Below are 18,858 nucleotides of genomic sequence, written 5' to 3'. Positions count from 1 at the left end.
CGTACAGGGTGTTAAAAAAGGGAAATACTTTCACTATGTGCTACTTAAATGTTTCAGAGAAATTTAGCACTGAAAAACTTTTGGCAAAAAAGTACATAAGAGACATACAAATTAAACAAGGTCTAGCCATAGTTATTTTATTATTTTAATAGTTCAGCACCTGAATGAAAGAAAAATACCCCAAAGAACATTCTAATTTCTTTAGTATTCAGACTAGAACTCCAGCTCTGCTAGAAAAAATGAATTTGCAATTTATATTTAAGAAAAAAAAACCCAAGTGTTTTTTTTAACAGCCCTTGAAGACTGGCAAGTGCTGTAATTAAAAACCAAACAAACCAACCCCAAAAATCTGCTGTCCCACCTCTTGATTTCCTGATTGTGTCTTAATTAGGAACCTGGAAAAATCTTTCTGCACAGAATTTTATTTTAGCTTTTACAAGGGAAATAAAGCACCGTATTGCTTATTGAAATGACGAACATGCAGAAATACTTTCTGTCTCTCTGCTCACAGAAAGTCAGCTCTCCAGTTCTTTGCTTCATGCAAAGACAGAAGCAGAAAATATTCAATAACCTGAATGTCTAAAAATTTAAACAGCTTGATACAGGCAGAGAGTACTTGATGGGAAGCAGACAGATGAAAATATGCTTAACTTTGATCTGTCTGGTCTCACACTCTACCCATTCCTTCATTTCTGTACCTGCACTTCATACATCTGCAGTTCAATATTGCCTTTTAAGCTCAGCCTACATTTGCTGCATTAAATAACAGACATAAGGGAAACACTGCAGGACTGAAGAAGTGCTTTATTGCAAAGCCTGTTCTCCCAGTATCAGCCCTAACACCATGCCTCCTCTTACATGCAACGGCTGGTGAAGCCACCACAAGATCCCACATGTAGCTAATGATCCTCAATGCACCTGAGACTCATCTTCTTGTTCAGCACTTGGGGACTCACAAAACAGCATGCTGGTACATGGAAATGTTTGTTAGGTCACTTAACTTGTCATACCTTCATAAAAAGCTGCTTTTCTATAGTCTTCTATAGTATTTGGGATTAGCAGCGTGATTTTAAAACTTTAATACAATATCCTCATGTCCTCAAAGCCATACCTGCCCTTTCATGTATATCCATACTCATAAAACATCTCCGAACTGCATCAAATGCTCAGACATGTGCGTTTGTAGTTGTAAAATTTCCAGCAGTGCTTTAAATTCTGACACATCTGTTTATCGCATCATTTTTAGGACAAATGCATATGTCTGGTTAAATGAGCCATGTTGCATTACTAAACACTGGGCTGAAAACGAAATTCACCATGAGGCAGACAGCTGAAACAAAAGAGTGCTAGAAATCTAGAAGGAAAAATGAGTCTGCCTGGCTGATTTGGTTTTTTAGTTCATGCAAGATGGGTTTTTACATCAAACTTCACCAGCTTGGTGAAGTATTTTTGTTCTGCAGGCTGGCAGCTCCCATGGCAGTGAGGTACATTCAGATTTAATCTGCAGAGTTCAAGGGCATAAGGACCCCACAGTCGCTGCTATACAGTAATGAACAAAATGAAAAACAAGACAAAATACATGAACACATCTGGCACAATGGGAAAACAGGAAGCCCAGTCACCAAAAACAGCAAAGAAAGAAAACCCTGATTTCAATGACCCTTTTTTCCCCGACTTCTGGACGAATTAGGAAGCAGAGATCGAAGATATGAAAGCTTAACTGGCTTCAGGGTTGAGCATGGAAATTAATATTAAAAATTCATATTCAGGCCTGGAAACTATTGACTAAGCACAAAGCGCTGGCAGCCTGTAAACAAAGAGAAGGCTTCTTGTTTTCAAAAGCAGACCACGGAGCATTTAGGAAGCATGGTTTCATCTGGTCAGACGTGAAACCGTACCAAAAGGACAGTGGCTTCATTTTGGTTTTCTCTTCACCACAGTGAATTTTAAAAAGCCATAAAATTAGACATGGAAAAAGGTGATAATTTCTAGGACAGTGAATGATTTACTACAAATGAGAATGTTTACTCATTTCAGGCAGTATCTAGAGCAGCAGTGTTTGGATCTGTATTAAGTTTAGATGAGGCTTTAAAAGCCAAAAGTTGTTGCGGTATCAGCTGATCTTACAGAAGTCTTTGCAGGGAGGGAAAGTATCTTGCAACTGTGACTTGCTGTCTTTTGTCAAGGCAAGGCACTTTCAGATGGGACCCAATTCTTGCAAGCTGCTGTTCTAAAATTTTGGATTCAATTAGTAGAAGCTCTTCTTCATGCTTTTCCTACTGAAATACATGAGAAAACCCTAGGAAATCTGCCACTTATGTGAAATGTTAAAATATCTTTTGAAAGTCTCTGACTCAATTTCTACAGCCTATTAACTCTAATTTTGTTTAGGATGACAACCAGCAATGAAGCTTTTGAAACTTTTACCCTTCAGCCATATCCAAAACAGAAGGGGGAAAAAAAGATTCCTTCCACCTTTACACCCAATACACAAAGAAACACACATGAACAACAAGGAAAGCACACATAGATCAGCCTCCTTTTTTTGCTTTTAAGTATTCAAAAGAGAGCTAGAAGAACTCCCAAACACACTTCACAATTAGTGACATGGACCAACTAAGGGAACTTTATATATTAATGGAACCTGAATTTTAAACAGATTCACAATAATATAGACTAGAAACCTGACTGACGTATACAAGAAGAAAAATATATCACAGGACACCTCTGTATCCGATCACAAAACAGCCCAAACTTGTAATTCAAACGCTTACTTTAAGTTAGTCGTGCACTTGTCACTTGGCAAATATTGGGCAATGAGTAAAAGAAGCTCACACATTTCAGACACCAGAAATAGAGTATTTTATGAATAATTTTTTTTTTTTAATATATATAAATAAAACATAACTCATCTCTCTTTCCCTGATCTGAATTTTCAGCTTTAGGTCTGTTCAGCCATGTACTAAACTGTGTTTGATTACACACAGAGCAAATGAAGCGAGGAAAAAAAGGCTGCTGGCCACAGAGGGAACTTAGTTGAATGCTTCATATTGACAAATTGCGGCCAACTATTTTTAGAATACCGTCAATGATGGTAACAAACAACACTTTGTGGCATAATTCTAGTTCCGGATGATTTTCATATGTGCAAGAGGACTTAACACAGGTATTTTAGCATCCTCAATTAAGCAGCCTTCAACAAGGGGATTCACTGTATATTTGCTTTAATAAGAGTAATGAAGCTTTTTGTTGGGTTTTTTTTCTGTTGGTCTCTCCATGTTACCACAATGCTATACAATCTGTCTCTCCAGAGTTACAACGGCTCAGTCAAAATCACTTCCAAATGCTCACACAAGCTTGCACTGATCAATCCACTATGCATATAATTCCTATGGCATGAGGCTAGCAGAAATTAAAACAACATTTTGTGGAGACAAAGAGATATTAAAGCAGTGTCAGCAACAGATATCTCTGCTGCTTCTTTGCACTGAGATCCATTTACTCAACTGCATGTGACTGACAGAACAGAAACACTCAACTCAATGATGGCAAACCATTGGCATGTCTAACTCTGGCGTTGAAAGAAATTTGGGCTGGCACCAATGAAACTAAGTCATACTGCCAAATTTCAAAAAGCACGAGGCTCTACTGCTGCTATTGAAACATTCCTCTCTGAGGGGAAAAGAGAGAGGACCACTTTGAACCTCCATCTATTCAACTCCTCACTCCTTGCTAGTCCATGGAGATATTTCAAGCTCTGTGGGGCAGGCAGTCTTTTCTGCTGGCTGCTGCTGTATAGCACTCAGCACGGCTAATTCTCATCCAGCACTGGGGCTCTTGGAAAATGTCATTAACCACTGAAGAACAGAAAACAAGGAATAAATTGCTCATTTTTTTGCATTATCCAAACTCTGTGGCATAAAATAGGTTTTGCCAACATAATTCAAACCTCTCCGTGCCTTACAGATTCACACCAACATAGCGTTAAATATTTCTCTAGCTGAATCTCTGTAAAAACTCTCAACTGCTGAGAGGTATGCAAATGATTAGCAATTACCTAAATTACATAATTTTCAAGTAGGCACTCTACAGGACACATCTCTCCTTTGAGGATGACCCCAAGGAAACAATCTCCAGTTACATGCTGTTCCCTGCACGAGCTGCTCCAGTTCAATTGTTAATACCTTACTCTCTCTTCATGCAAGTGTAAACTGGCGTAGTGAACCAGAGCCTGATTCTGCAATGCGCTGTAAGCACTCAGACACGTTCTCGAGTGCTGCTCTAGCCCTGATTTTCATTCCTCCTGAAGGTTTTCAGGTTTTTAAACTGGAAAATATAACCTTGCTAGACTATGACATCCAGGGACGGCTCACCAATTCATATTAAATTCAACAGCAAAATTCCCAATTTAAAAGCAATTCTGATCTCAATATCAAGTCTCCTGCATCACAGAGTGCATCTGGTTCCTTCACTGCAACGACTCTAGTTCAGCTGAATTATTCATGATAATATCGCTGCTTCACTAGCAAAGAAACCACAGTACATTTTGAAAGAGTGGTGCAAGACCACTGTACCTTTTGAGAGAATTAATGGATTTAGGTACTAACAAAGAAAGAATGTGCAAATTCACTTAATTTAAAACCACAATGTATTCCAGGTGAATTAGAATAACAAAGAAATTTGAGCACAGCTCCTTGCTAAACTCTGTTTGATGTGGTTTTGTAATCCTAAATATGTTGTTGCAGTGTTAATAACAGATCACTGGGTTTGTTTTAAAGATGTACCAGGTAAGCAGTTTGCTGAGGCATTCTGTGAAGCATATGTGTGCGGCCAGGGTGCACAAGGTTTCCTGAAAGGAATGGGCCACAGCTCAAACCCCTATCTGGAGACAGTATACACTATCCAAAGTTTTCAGACCCACCCAGCTACAGCTGCATTGTTGCTTCTAACAAAAATAATTTTTTAAAATAATTTTAAAATAATAAAGAGGAAGTGTGGCGGGAAGTATAACACAAGCACAAATGCTTTTTGGAAAGAGATCACATTTGTTCAGAATTGCCATCCCTTCGCTTCCTGCTCAAGCTTTCACTATGTTAACCACCTCAACGACTTACTGCATAGAAAAGGTTCTCCTAAACACTAGTCCCTCAAGATCAAATCCTCCATCATACCTGGCAGAAACTATGAGCGCTGCTGAGGCAGGAATCCAAACTTCACATCAGCACAGCTGGGAACACCATTATCAACACCTTGGGCAGGTGTCTCTAGTGACAGTACAGATTCAGGACAATCTGGCCCTGCCCCAGGACACAGGTAAACTGAGGACTTTCCTTTAAAAAAAACAACAGAATATAGGGCAAGAAGAATCTCAGTTACAACTTTCCTGTACCACCAGAGGTCTCCTCATTGTCCCCTACCATGCCCTTGCTCATTTCAGTCCTACTCTTTCTTCTCCTGAAATCTCACTAATGCTTTCCGAAGCTCCTTCCCTGTTTTCATAAACAGGAGGAACCTAGGTTGATGTGCAGCGACTGCAGGTAGATTCAAGCTAAGCACTGATCCTCACTGTGATAATCACAAGGATATAAATGGAGCTTTACTCCGTAACTACCATGAGCACTCTGACATTCAGCCTTTTCTTGTTTCTCTCACTGTTGATTTTAGCCTTACCTCATTGATGACCTCAGTTTTCACAGATATACTTCAGTAACAAGTTGTTATTCCTCAACTGTGTTCTTGGTAACCAGCTTGTAAATTACTCCGGCTCACTAGTTAAAGATTTGAAGAAGGACAAAATATTGATTTCCTACCTTGATCAGTTCTTTGAACTTGGGGTCTTCTTTTGAGTTAGGATCAATCATAGTGCGTTCCTCATTCTCCTCTGTCCAAGTAAAATGGGAAACTTTAGTGAGATCCACTTCAAATGTACGCTGGTGAAATACTGCAAACAATTCCTAATCATGAAGTGGCCTGTCAGCTGATCAAGAAATGACAGTGCCTAGTCATCATCTTAGCAAGGGAATATCCGATGATCAAAGCGTTAGGCATTTTTAGAGACACACAATCAAACAACCTTTGGCAGAATTATCTTTACAACAGCACATACAGACATGTGTATCACGTGCATGTTTATATGCTACTGTAGATATGGATACCAGTATTTAGGAAGCAGCTGAAGCAATTCTCTTATTTTAAATTCTGGTGCTTGCTTTCAAGTAGCAGACCTCTCCCTGCACCCTTCATTTTAGCTCCTTTAGTAGCCAAGTGGTAGCTGTGATCTAGGGTGGATCTGTTCCTTTCAGTGGAGAGCAAGCCCTGGCTACTACACAACAGGAACACAAGGATGGGCGACAGTGTCACAGCTACGTGAGGAGATCCATGTCTCTTCAGCTAAAATAATTATTTATAAACCCCACGGATTTATCTTTAGCTGAGTCTAGACAGGCCATATGGAATCCTATTTTCCTATTGATTTCTCAATTCCTTCCAGCATGACAACAAAGGAGGGGTTTCGGAATGACCATTGGTCAGGCCATTGCCACACTGCACAGAGGAACCCTTTAAAACCTGACAATGACCAACCTACAGTGACTTCCTATTGCAGTGCTAGACTTCACTGCTGTCAGATGGGAAACATGACACTCGCACATCCTAGACACAAGACAGACTATACCATCTAACTGGTTACCTTAGACTTCACCCAGACATTTGGGTTCAGCATTTTCCAGGGCCTCTTATCTTTATTAAAAAAATAAGACCCTGCTATCTGAACATACTTGACAAATTTCCACAAACCTACGAAAAAAGCATGAATTCTTTTGCTGCTTTTTTTCCCCTGTTCCTTTACTTCCTCATTACTGACTAGGATGAGTCAGGCAGTCTAGTCATAAGGAAGCGACACCCACTACACACCCAAAATACTGCTAACTGAAACCCTGAACAAGATTTGACCCATAACGGTATACGATTCACCACAGAACTTTGCTTAAGGTTCACCAGTGGTCATGTCTTTGCATGACAGGCCTTCAGGAGTGGTCCTGCATCTTCTGAAGTCATACACACCTTCAGTGGTACCCAGAAGAAATCATTGGAGACGCTCCTGATCCATACATATACACAGAGCAATCAACACTTTGCCCACGTTTCAGAAGAACAGTACTTTGCATTTCCCACTACTCTTCTAATCAGAAAATCTAAATGACTAACACTTTTTTGTTGTCAATTTACTGTTTTATTATTTGTCTCCATGACAGCTTGCTTCAGCTAATTCCGTAGATTAAGAGACATATGGCTAGGAAAGAACTAAGTGTTTTATTCCAACAAGTTTTAAACACTTTTTGCTATTAAATTATGCTGTTGCTCTTGTAGGGACTCGGGGAGGGGGGGAACGGAGAGAACAGGAATTGGAATATTTACCTTCTTTCTACAAAGCATTGCTTGTTTTACATACTTCTATCCTAATCACATTTAATTACTATTTTCAGCAGCCTAAAAGCTCATCTTTTCATTCAGTATCAGGTCCCATTTTGCTGTAGTGTCACTTGCAAAGTGGCAGCAGTAACCCAAGGAGGAACACGGCATCCACTAGTTAACAACAGTGTAGTATGTACATTGAGACAAGGCAGTCTAAGGGTTCCACAGGAACCACAACACACACTTCTGCTACAGGCTTTCTGTGGGTTGGTCCTTTTGCACTTCAGTTCCCCGTCTATATATAGAGAGAAGATACCACTTCTTTACCAAAGAAGGATGTCTGAGAGGCACTTTGCCAATGGGCTAATGGAACTGAAGTAAATCTTAAGCAGACAAATTCAGAAGTTTTTTCCATCTAATTCTTTGCAAACCTCAACTTTCTATCTACTTTCAGGGTGATCACAGAAGAACTCAAGTTCTCTGCCAATTCATTGAACAAGTCAATTTTCCCACAAACTACCTAGTTTAAGTGTATCTGCATAGCTGGCGCTGCTTTTTAAATTTCATTTTAGCCCTTCTGATTTCTAGTCTACATGTGACATGCAACAGCTCTCAATTCTCGTGCCCAATTCTCTCAGTTTCAACTGAACAAATTACATTCAACAGTAAAGCAATGGATATGGGGGTCACAGTGGCCACCTTCATTAATAATCGTCTAGTCGAGGTCTGTAGCACGAATACTTTACCTAATAGTGTGTCTTCTGGATGGATGTCCACGGTGCTTGGGTTCATTGGTGCATTGATAGCATTTTTACCTTCTTCTTGGAGGTCACTCACTGGATAGAGGGAAAAAACAGAAAGAAAGACTGTAATAAATGCAAACTTCGCAGATATGTAAGGGTTGAAGAGGGTATTCATAATAAGAGAAAACATCTGGTAGATCCATTTCAAAATGGGCCCACAGTTTATGGAATTAAGAACTGCAGCCGCAGTGGAAAATAAAATCAAAGAAACATCCTTTTATAGCTTCTTATTAAACCAAGCCATGACACAACTGGCTGAAAATATTTTGCAAGAAACCCAATTCTGTGGTAAGAGCAACCTCAGAGTGCTTGTTTCTCCAGAAGGAAGGGGTGTGAGCTTTGTCTGCAGGACAGCCCAGATCTAGAGCAGACAGCAAACTGTAAAAACAAACTCCTTTTCTGATAGCACGACCACCACTCATGACCACCTTTTCCAGCTGCTGAACACCAGGAACTGCAAGTTGCTACTGGCCTTATTAAAAGCCTCAGAGAATCCCAGGGAGGCCTACCAAATAAAGATGCAAATGTATTTAATTCTAGCAATGCCGCTAGCTAAAAAGAGATGTAGCATGATCTGGTGAACACAAATCTGGAATTTGTGATTTCGAGCTCGTGTCCTAAACCTACAACTGTCGTTTGGGAAAGTCAGTGAAGTACCCTTCATCAATAACATAGATATTAAAATACTCCCCTACATCCTGCCACATGGGAGGAACTGAACTTGAGGACAAGTACGGAATAGTTCTTTAGTATCTTCACAGAGCTTGACAGTAAGAAAAGCACTAGCAATGCTATAACACTTTTACACTCTCCAAGGCACATCTCCCCCTAAACTCAGATAACGATTATTTATTATAAGATAAGCTATTGAAATACATGCATTTGAAATAGGAGACACAAGGACACCCAGTAACAGGCCCATCTATTCTGTGTTAGCATGGGCTAAGATCATTTGTGGCAGCATTTGTGGTATTGCAGTCTCCTTTGGGAGAGGTCCAAGTCCCATACTCTTTTCAGGAAAAAGCAAGGACTTCCAAATAAACAAGGTCTGCTAGACAAACTTTTCGGGCAAAGAAAAGGAGGAACAGCTAACATAGTCACAGTATCCCAACAAGCACTTCCTTCAAGAACAGCCACTATTCCCCTTTCCCACTGGAAAATCAAACCACAGGCTAATCATTTCCATGCTGTCTGCAAAGCTTACAAAATCCTGCATCAGTACTTGCTTTTTTCCTGCTTGATAGAAGGGGAAAACACAGAGATCCTATTGCCCCAGAGGAGGACAGGGAAGAACACACTACAATCCCCATTCCTCTCACGGATACTTGAAACAGGTGCTTAAAACAAGTTACCACATTTCTTAATTGCAGTTCCAAGACGTTAGTTAACTCTGGTTCACAGCATGATATTGAACATGACTAAAATCCTCAATTATGAAATGCTGTTCTTATGTTCTGCAAGTAACAAACATTAGTCTCATATTTTGAGACCTCATGCCTTATGAACCATGTTAGAGCAGCCGGTTAGAGCTAACACAGCACAAAGTCTGGGGGAAGGGGGGCTGCCAGGGGCTTTCTTTCTGTATTGTGTACATTCTGCAAAGGGAAGGGAAGAGAACAGCAGTCTCGACTGCAAACAGAATACAATGTCTGCAGGCTGAGATTTAACCTCCTGAATAAATGCCATTACTAAAGAAACTCTTAATTACCCCTTTTCTGCACTCCTTCTCATTTTCTTGGAAAACTCTCCAAACAAAAGTCAGGGAGCTAACAGGCCTCATGCAACAGACCAAAACAGCTCTAACAGCATGCCTTACCCAGCCTTGTTTGCATTGCGCCCAACTAGAGCTTTCTCACCCGAGCAGCTCCAACTGTTGTGATGCCAACAGGAATACAGCCACCAGGAGGCACAAAATCGCGCAGAAACTGGACATTACAAGTAAGATTTTTAAAACACTGCTAGGACTATAAATGCCCAAATTCCACTTAAATCAGACTCCTTTTGGAAGTACCAGCCTTGTTTCTAGATGTAACTCTCTTTTCATTATTATAGCATTGCTGTCATTCTGGGAATGCCAAATGTTCAATAAGGTCAGGGCATCACTGTTCCTAATGCTCTGCAAATGCAGAAGCAAGCTGCTAGGTTCCTCTGGGCAGTGAATAGATGGCACTGTCTTCAGTGTATGCTATATAAACAAAATGCTGCATACGTTTCAAGCCAGAATACTTTTAAATGCAGCTAAACTAGTTTTATTCCCAAAAGTTCAATTAAGATGATACACTTCCTCTTTTTTTTTAATGTAAACATGATCTCCACTCTTCCTAACAAAAATAGCTTGTTTCTGAGCAATTTACTAAACTGAAAGAAAACATTAATATGAATTTGTGTATTAAGCCCCCACCCCTCATGACATGAAGAGCCAGATAAAACACTTACGCTTGCCTTCAGATCCAGTGTGGCTGGGCCAGATCCCCAGGACCAAAACATCCTCTACTACCGCTACCGGCAAAGCATGGCTAGGTCAGCAGAAAGCCTCCCAAAGCCTGCTGCCCAGGGAGAGCCCTGCTTACAGAAAGCCCGTACGCCAGGTCCTAGGCAGACAGCTTAGGAAGAGATTCTTGCTACAAATGTAATGTTTCCTACCTCCTTTTTTGCGCCTCTTACACAGGAGCCCTGCCATCCCGACCCTAGCAGCACAAACAGGTCGCAGATGAACCACATGAGCCGTCTGAATGCCGAAGGAGCAGCAGCAACTGGATAAGGGGCTGCCACCTCGGGACTGCCCAACCTACGTTAATTCGGGTATGGTGACACAGAAGGCACTAAGATAGCCTCCCAGCTGCTAGGTGGTGGGGGGAGCCAGGAGGGAGGACGCAGCACTTGGCCATGAACTCCCAGCCAGGAATCTCTCCCTATCCTTGCCGCTTCTGCAGATAGCCAAGTGCCTCCCTTGGCCTGCTGCTGGCTGCCTAAGAGCAGGCACCTCAAAGATGGCATTTTCTCTGCAAGGAGCTTCCTGAGAAAGTCATCTCCACCCTCTGGCCAAAGCAGAGTCAGGTTCCCCACCACGACACTTGCCCCAGGAACACGTAGGTTCACAGAGTAACAGCCAGCATGCAGAGCAGCAATTGCGCTCAGGAACATAAATTTGCCAGGGTATTCCCAACACTTGCTGCACTCCAGAACCCTTTCACGCTGCGCTTGAACAAATGCTGAGGACTTTTTCCCTGCTCGCTGCCCCCAGTATTCACTTATCACTGCTGAGCAAAGAAACAGAAGCAGGAAAAGGAAACCAAGGCACAACGCTGGAAAAAAAACAGAGAACCCACAAATGAGCAAGTGGACACAGTTAGAACAATAGTCAGGATGGAGCAACAGGTACATTTCTGAGAAGAACCTGATAGGTGTTTTAATGCAAATTTACAACAAAGAACAGCTGTCAGCCCATGCTTTCACAAACCCAAAGGTACTGTAAAAGATTATGGATATTAATCGATTGGCAAACGCCAACCTCCTTGACTTTGTACCAGCAATAGTGGCTTTGCTGTAAGATTTATACCAGATCTTTACATCAAACGAGCCATCCATGCACGAGGGCATTTTACTGGTAGAGCAGAGCTCTGCTTGCACAACAGGTTATAGTCATGGTAGGTCCCACATGAGGTATTACTGGTCCTTGCCTGCTCTCCACCTGCCCATTCCCAGGTCCCCTTCTTTTCCCCTTCCCTTCCCCACAGGAAACATCTTCCCCTGTTGTGTTGGCATAGTTCTTTGCTCTCTAAATGAGATCTGTGTAAAACATCTTTCTCTAAAGCCTGATCATTTCATTTCATTTCATAGATCAGTCAGAGGAAACCTGCAGTAGGGAAAGACAGGAAGGGGTAGGAAATTGAGTACAGGCTGGAGTAGCGTCACTTAGTCCAGGCTGGTCCCCAGCAGAATCTTTCCTGTATCTGTTGCCCTGGGCCAGTCTGTTTGCTCCTGCTGGCATGCCACACCATGCCAGGGCAGAGGTTTCCCTCAGACGTGCCAGCAGAACTTGTACGAGCAGCCCCCAGCATCCAGGGAACACTCTCCTGCCCACAAAAATAGTTTGCTCCCACCTTAACCCACAACACAGACTCTGCTAAATGGTTACAGCCTTAACATAGAACTTATGATCGTTTAAATGACTCAGCTGTGAACTTACAGAGGACAAGTCAGGTGTAACTACAGGCACAGAAAGATGATGCCTTGGAAAGGTATCTGGCAGAATTAGCCACAATTTCTCCCAGATGTCTGCTATAGCCTCCCTCCCTTCTGGCTGGAGATCTCCTCTCTGAGCAGATCCTCAATTAACAGGCAGCACTAGTCCTCCGAACTGCTTCAGCCAGCACTATACCAAACGTAACAAGGGACAGGCAGGTGACCAAGGCATTCAGCAAAAACCCGAAGTATTTCCCTAAACCAGAAATTTAAATTCATGAGTAAAAGGTCACTTCTCTATCGGTCCCCAGGAAAGGAGCAAGGGTTCCTGGCAGCCCTCCAATGTTTTAACAATCTCCCGGCAGTGTCAGCAGTCAACATGATTTAGTCACATTGGAAGCTGTGCTGGCCTTTCAAACAAATTAATATAATGAGCAGATCGCATACACACATGCTATACAGCACTACATCTGTAAACCAGGCAGGCTGTCTCGGTGCATGGGATTCCACACAAACTGCACAGAACAGGAGCAATTAGCTGCAGAAAGTTGGAAGCGCCACCAGAGCTATCACAGATTTCTCACAAGTCAGAAAATGGCCTTTAAAGTCAGCAGGAGCGCTATAAAAAGAAGAAAAGTCCCCGCTTTCTCCTTTTTATAAGAAAGAGTAAGCTGATGTCAACAATTTTATCCTTTCTACCTTCACTCTTAATAATTTTAGTGTAATTTTAAAAGATATCAACAACAGCACAGTTCATCTCTTAAGTCTACCATCCATTGCCTTGTTATTAAAAAATTGTCTGCAAGCCTCTGCCTCTTACAAAAACAGATGGTAAATGCTACTTAATTTTAGCTCTAGATATTTCTGACTGCAAAGCTGAATCCCACCCTGCAGAAAGCAGCAGCTGTCGTGACGCTAATCACGGGTTTCAGGATACGGTGCTTTCCTTCGCATTCAATCAGTGCCGAGCTGGCTCTGCAGCACTGCCTGACCGCAACTTTTATACTACGTACTTTCATCTCGTGATTAGGCCCTAACTTTGGAAGCTATTAGCCTGGTTTGTTACCCTTGGCTCCATTACAGATGATTTGTTCAAGTAGCTTTGTCATCTTCTTTGGTCGGAGCAGCACACAGAAGGGAAACATGCAATGACCATGTAACGCGAACTGCACGGGAAGCTCTTTTCCTGCCCCCAACGTCTTACTGCTTCCCAAGTTTCCTTGCTCTTCCCAGAGACAAAACCGCAACCAGCTGCACTTTTTCAGACAGTGACTCACCTGCCTGCAACTCATATTCTAAGAGTTCAGATAATCACGTGCAAAATAGAAAGTCCATAGCCAAGACCATTTCTACCCCATTCAGACCAATGACACGACCCTCATTCACTCACACCTCAGTGAGACATGGCCATGGGACAAATCCCCCTGATGAAGCAGCCAACCCTTGCATAAGGAGGCAAAAGATCAAGCATCTGCTGGAGCTCCCATTTCCCACGTGAGGTGTCAGACCAGAAGGCAACAGGTCCCTGGTGGGTAAAGACCCTGCAGCGTCTATCTCTCAACCTGCTCTTCTGTTTGCCCATCACAGACCAACACACACAGAATTTCCACCTGACACCTAAAACTCCTTCATGAAAAGTCATCTTCAAAACTAAGCCTTCTAGGAACATTTAAAAAAAAAAAGTTTTACAAAAACTGGTATTTTCAAAGAAGAACTGTTGTACTGGAAGATTTCAAACCAGCCCCAAACATAGTGCATGCTGATACAGTATGTCTCTTTTCTAGAGACAAACCACACACACAGCTCATCAGTCTGCTACTGCATTAGTAATCGCTTAACATTTACAAAAAGCTCTGAGATCTTTTGATAGAGACTGCAGGAGAAAGACAAAGCCTCCATTAATTATAATAGAGAATTAATAATCACAGGCAGATGAAAGGCAAAGACTTGATCAAATCCACATAAAGGCACTGTATCAAGGGACTGCATTCAAAGCAGAACTGTGGTAATAAAGAAAATTATTAATATGCCTCAGTAGGCAGACAAGGCACTCGCAGCGGCCAGGCTCTGTCACTTAAAGAAATGGAAAGACCTAAAAAAAGGGAAGAGTAAAGCCAAAGGTAACTTTTAGGAAAGGGCTGTAACAATCCTTTTGTTTAGTTGCAAAGAGCTGGCCATGCTTGCTTAGAATCATAGAATCATTTAGGTTGGAAAAGACCTCTAAGATCATCGAGTCCAACCGTCGACCCAACACCACCATGCCCACTAAACCATGTCCCTAAGCGCCTCATCTACACGTCTTTTAAATACCTCCAGGGATGGGGACCCAACCACTTCCCTGGGCAGCCTGTTCCAATATTTAACTACTCTTTCACTAAGGAAATTTTTCCTCACGTCCAATCTAAACCTCCCCTGGCGCAACTTGAGGCCGTTTCCTCTCGTCCTGTCGCTTGTTACTTGGGAGAAGAGACCGACACCCACCTCGCTACAACCTCCTTTCAGGTAGTTGTAGAGAGCGATGAGGTCTCCCATCAGCCTCCTTTTCTCCAGGCTAAACAACCCCAGTTCCCTCAGCCGCTCCTCATAAGACCTGTTCTCCAGACCCCTCACCAGCCTCGTTGCCCTTCTCTGGACACGCTCTAATACCTCAACGTCCTTCTTGTAGTGAGGGGCCCAAAACTGAACACAGTATTCGAGGTGCGGCCTCACCAGTGCTGAGTACAGGGGCATGATCACTTCCCTACTCCTGCTGGCCACGCTATTTCTGATACAGGCCAGGATGCCATTGGCCTTCTTGGCCGCCTGGGCACACTGCCGGCTCATACTCAGCCGGCTGTCGACCAACACCCCCAGGTCCTTTTCCGACAGGCAGCTTTCCAGCCACTCTTCCCCAAGCCTGTAGCGCTGCACGGGGTTGTTGTGGCCGAAATGCAGGACCCAGCACTTGGCCTTGTTGAACCTCATACAGTTGGCCTCGGCCCATCGATCCAGCCTGTCCAGGTCCCTCTGCAGAGCCTTCCTACCCTCGAGCAGATCAACGCTCCCGCCCAACTTGGTGTCGTCTGCAAACTGACTGAGGGAGCACTCGATCCCCTCATCCAGATCATCGATAAAGATATTGAACAAGACCGGCCCCAGTACTGAGCCCTGGGGAACACCGCTCGTGACCGGCCGCCAACTGGATGTAACTCCATTCACCACAACTCTCTGGGCCCGGCCGTCCAGCCAGTTTTTGACCCAGCGCAGAGTACACCTGTCTAAGCCGTGAGCCGCCAGCTTCTCTAGGAGAATGCTGTGGGAGACGGTGTCAAAGGCCTTACTGAAGTCCAGGTAGACCACATCCACAGCCTTTCCCTCATCCACTAGGCGGGTCCCCTGGTCATAGAAGGAGATCAGGTTGGTCAAGCAGGACCTGCCTCTCATGAATCCGTGCTGGCTGGGCCTGATCCCCTGGTTGTCCCGCTCATGCCTTGCGAGCGCCCTCAAGATGAATCGCTCCATAATCTTCCCCGGCACCGAGGTCAGGCTGACAGGCCTGTAGTTCCCCGGATCCTCCTTCCGGCCCTTCTTGTAGATGGGCATCACATTGGCAAGCCTCCAGTCGTCCAGGACCTCCCCCGTTAACCAGGACTGCTGATAAATGATGGAGAGTGGCTTGGCGAGCTCCTCTGCCAGCTCCCTCAGCACTCTCGGGTGGATCCCATCCGGCCCCATAGACTTGTGAGCGTCCAGGTGGCGTAGCAGGTCATTGACTGCTTCCTCTTGGATTATGGGGGGTTCATCCTCCTCGCCGTCCCTGTCCTCCAGCTCAGGGGGCTGAATACCCTGAGGATAACTGGTCTGCCTGTTAAAGACTGAGGCAAAGAAGGCATTAAGTACTTCAGCCTTTTCCTCATCCTCAGTGACAATGTTCCCCCCCATATCCAATAAAGGATGGAGATTCTTCTTGGCTCTCTTCTTGTCATTAATATATTTGTAAAAACATTTTTTGTTGTCTTTAACGACAGCGGCCAGATTGCGTTCTAGCTGGGCTTTTGCCTTTCTCATTTCCTCTCTGCACGACCTAACGAGATCCCTGTACTCTTCTTGAGTCGCCTGCCCCTTCTTCCACAAGTGGTAAACTCTCCTTTTTTTCCTGAGTCCCAGCAAAAGCTCCCCGTTCAGCCAGGCCGGTCGTCTTCCCCGCCCGTTCTTCTTACGGCACATGGGGACAGCCTGCTCCTGCGCCTTTAAGACTTCCTTCTTGAAGAACGTCCAGCCTTCCTGGACCCCTTTGCCCTTCAGGACTGTCTCCCAAGGGACTCTCTCAACCAGCATCCTGAACAGGCCAAAGTCCGCCCTCCGGAAGTCCATGGTTGCAGTTTTGCTGGCCCCTCTCCTTACTTCACCAAGAATTGAGAATTCTACCATTTCATGGTCACTAAGCCCAAGACGACCTCCAACCACCACATCTCCCACCAGTCCTTCTCTGTTAGTAAACAGCAGGTCGAGCGAGGCACCTCCCCTGGTAGGCTCACTTACCAGCTGCGTCAGGAAGTTGTCTTCCACACACTCCAGGAACCTCCTAGACTGCTTCCTCTCTGCTGTGTTGTATTTCCAGCAGACGTCTGGGAAGTTGAAGTCCCCCATGAGAACAAGGGCTAGCAATTGAGAGACTTCTGCCAGCCGCTTGTAGAATGCTTCATCCGCCCCTTCATCCTGGTTGGGTGGTCTATAACAGACTCCCAGCAGGATATCTGCCTCGTTGGCCTTCCCCCTCATCCTTACCCATAAACACTCAACCGTATCATCATCACAATCGTTGACCTCTAGACAATCGAAACACTCCCTAACGTACAGGGCCACCCCACCACCTCTCCTTCCTCGCCTGTCCCTTCTGAAGAGTTTATAGCCATCCATTGCAGCACTCCAATCGTGGGAGTCACCCCACCATGTTTCTGTGATGGCAACTAAGTCATATCTATCCCGCTGCACAATGGCTTCCAGCTCCTCCTGTTTGCCGCCCATGCTGCATGCATTGGTGTAGATGCACTTGAGCTGGGCTATCGATTTCACCCCCAGCATTGGCATGCAACCCCATGGCTCATCTCTAGTGAGCCTGGTTTTATCCCCTTCCCCCTTCGAACCTAGTTTAAAGCCCTCTTGATGATCCCCGCCAATTCATGAGCAATGATCCTTTTCCCCCTGTGAGACAGCTGGACTCCATCTGTCGCCAGCAGGCCCGGTGCCGTGTAAACCTCCTCATGATCAAAAAAGCCAAAATTCCTCTGATGGCACCAGCCCCTGAGCCACGTGTTGATCAGGTGTGTTTTCCTGTTCCTTTCAGCATTCTTCCCTGCCACTGTAGGGATTGAGGAAAACACTACCTGCGCTCCTGATCCCATCATTGCTTATATGATGGACGTGTTAAACTTACACAGATGAGTGGTCTATTCCATGACTGCCAGAACAAAGATCTCCCCTTTACTTTTGCCAAGGGTAAAATGTGTATCTAGCATGGTAGCAGCATATCCAATACTTGAGCCAGTGAGAAATGTTTATGAGAAGCTGGGGTTTGGTTTTGTTTTGTTTTGTTTTGTTTATGAGGGTGAAATATTGCTTTCAGTTTTCCTCCCATGAAAATTCTTATCTTTCTATCAAGTTGTTTGGGTTTTTTTTAAATTTTGGTGAAAAAAGAGTTTGCATTTTTTGGTGGATGACACCCGTGTTGAGATAGCCAATATTAACACTGCTACAGTTATCCTGGCCAAGCCCTGCACATGTACCAGCCCTCCCAAAAAGAGGAAGGGTGTGTTGGGGCAGAACAGGAACAGGCAGAGAAGCAGCAGCCTGGGAGACAAGAGCACTAAACAGACCGCAGCGGCCACAGGTGGCTTTCAACATGACCAGCACTGGCAACTGAACACCAAATCAAACAAAATGAGACTCTGTAATTACTAAGCAGACAGATCTTTAGCCAGTTACGTGGCCCACTTCAGCAAGAAAGCTGAATCCTACAAAATTAAGTTGCTGTGCTGAACCAGTTTTCTGCTCCAGCTCCCTGCAGGGCCCTGCGAATGCAGTGCTGGTGCTGCCGAGGAGGAAGGAGGATCCTGCCCTCACCCAGCCGCTGCCTGTGCTGGACAGCCATGGACAACACAACAGCCAGCAAAGCAGGACTGGCTACACGTGCTGTTACACTACTGACATAACTAAACAGAGAGAACCATAGAATCATTTAGGTTGGAAAAGACCTTTAAGATCATCAAGTCCAACCGTTAACCTAGCACTGCCAAGTCCACCACTAAACCATGTCCCTGAGCACCATGTCTACATGTCTTTTAAATACCTCCAGGGATGGTGACTCAACCACTTCCCTGGGCAGCCTGTTCCAGTGCTTGACAACCCTTTCAGTGAAGAAATTTTTCCCGATATCCCATCTAAACCTCCTCTGGCGCAACTTGAGGCCGTTTTCTCT

General features: G+C 44.1%; 1 protein-coding gene across 2 annotated transcripts in view; it reads right to left on the bottom strand.

The window, feature by feature from the left end:
- PARVB (parvin beta) overlaps positions 1-18,858 on the bottom strand; it is a 66,907-nt gene that overhangs the window by 30,487 nt on the left and 17,562 nt on the right. The window contains exons 1-3 of one of the 2 annotated variants that reach the window (XM_076343997.1): positions 10,860-10,991; positions 8,160-8,249; positions 5,811-5,881 (exon numbers count right to left, since the gene is read on the bottom strand). In XM_076343997.1, coding sequence (XP_076200112.1) covers positions 5,811-5,881; positions 8,160-8,249; positions 10,860-10,896 — 198 coding nt within the window. In that variant the 5' untranslated portion in view covers positions 10,897-10,991. Of the gene's footprint in view, positions 1-5,810; positions 5,882-8,159; positions 8,250-10,859; positions 10,992-18,858 lie in introns of those variants that run through there. The other variant, XM_076343986.1, reaches the window with a different exon arrangement.

Source organism: Aptenodytes patagonicus, chromosome 1, assembly GCF_965638725.1.
Source record: "Aptenodytes patagonicus chromosome 1, bAptPat1.pri.cur, whole genome shotgun sequence".
NCBI lineage: Eukaryota > Metazoa > Chordata > Aves > Sphenisciformes > Spheniscidae > Aptenodytes > Aptenodytes patagonicus.
This window is presented reverse-complemented; position numbering and strand designations above follow the sequence as displayed.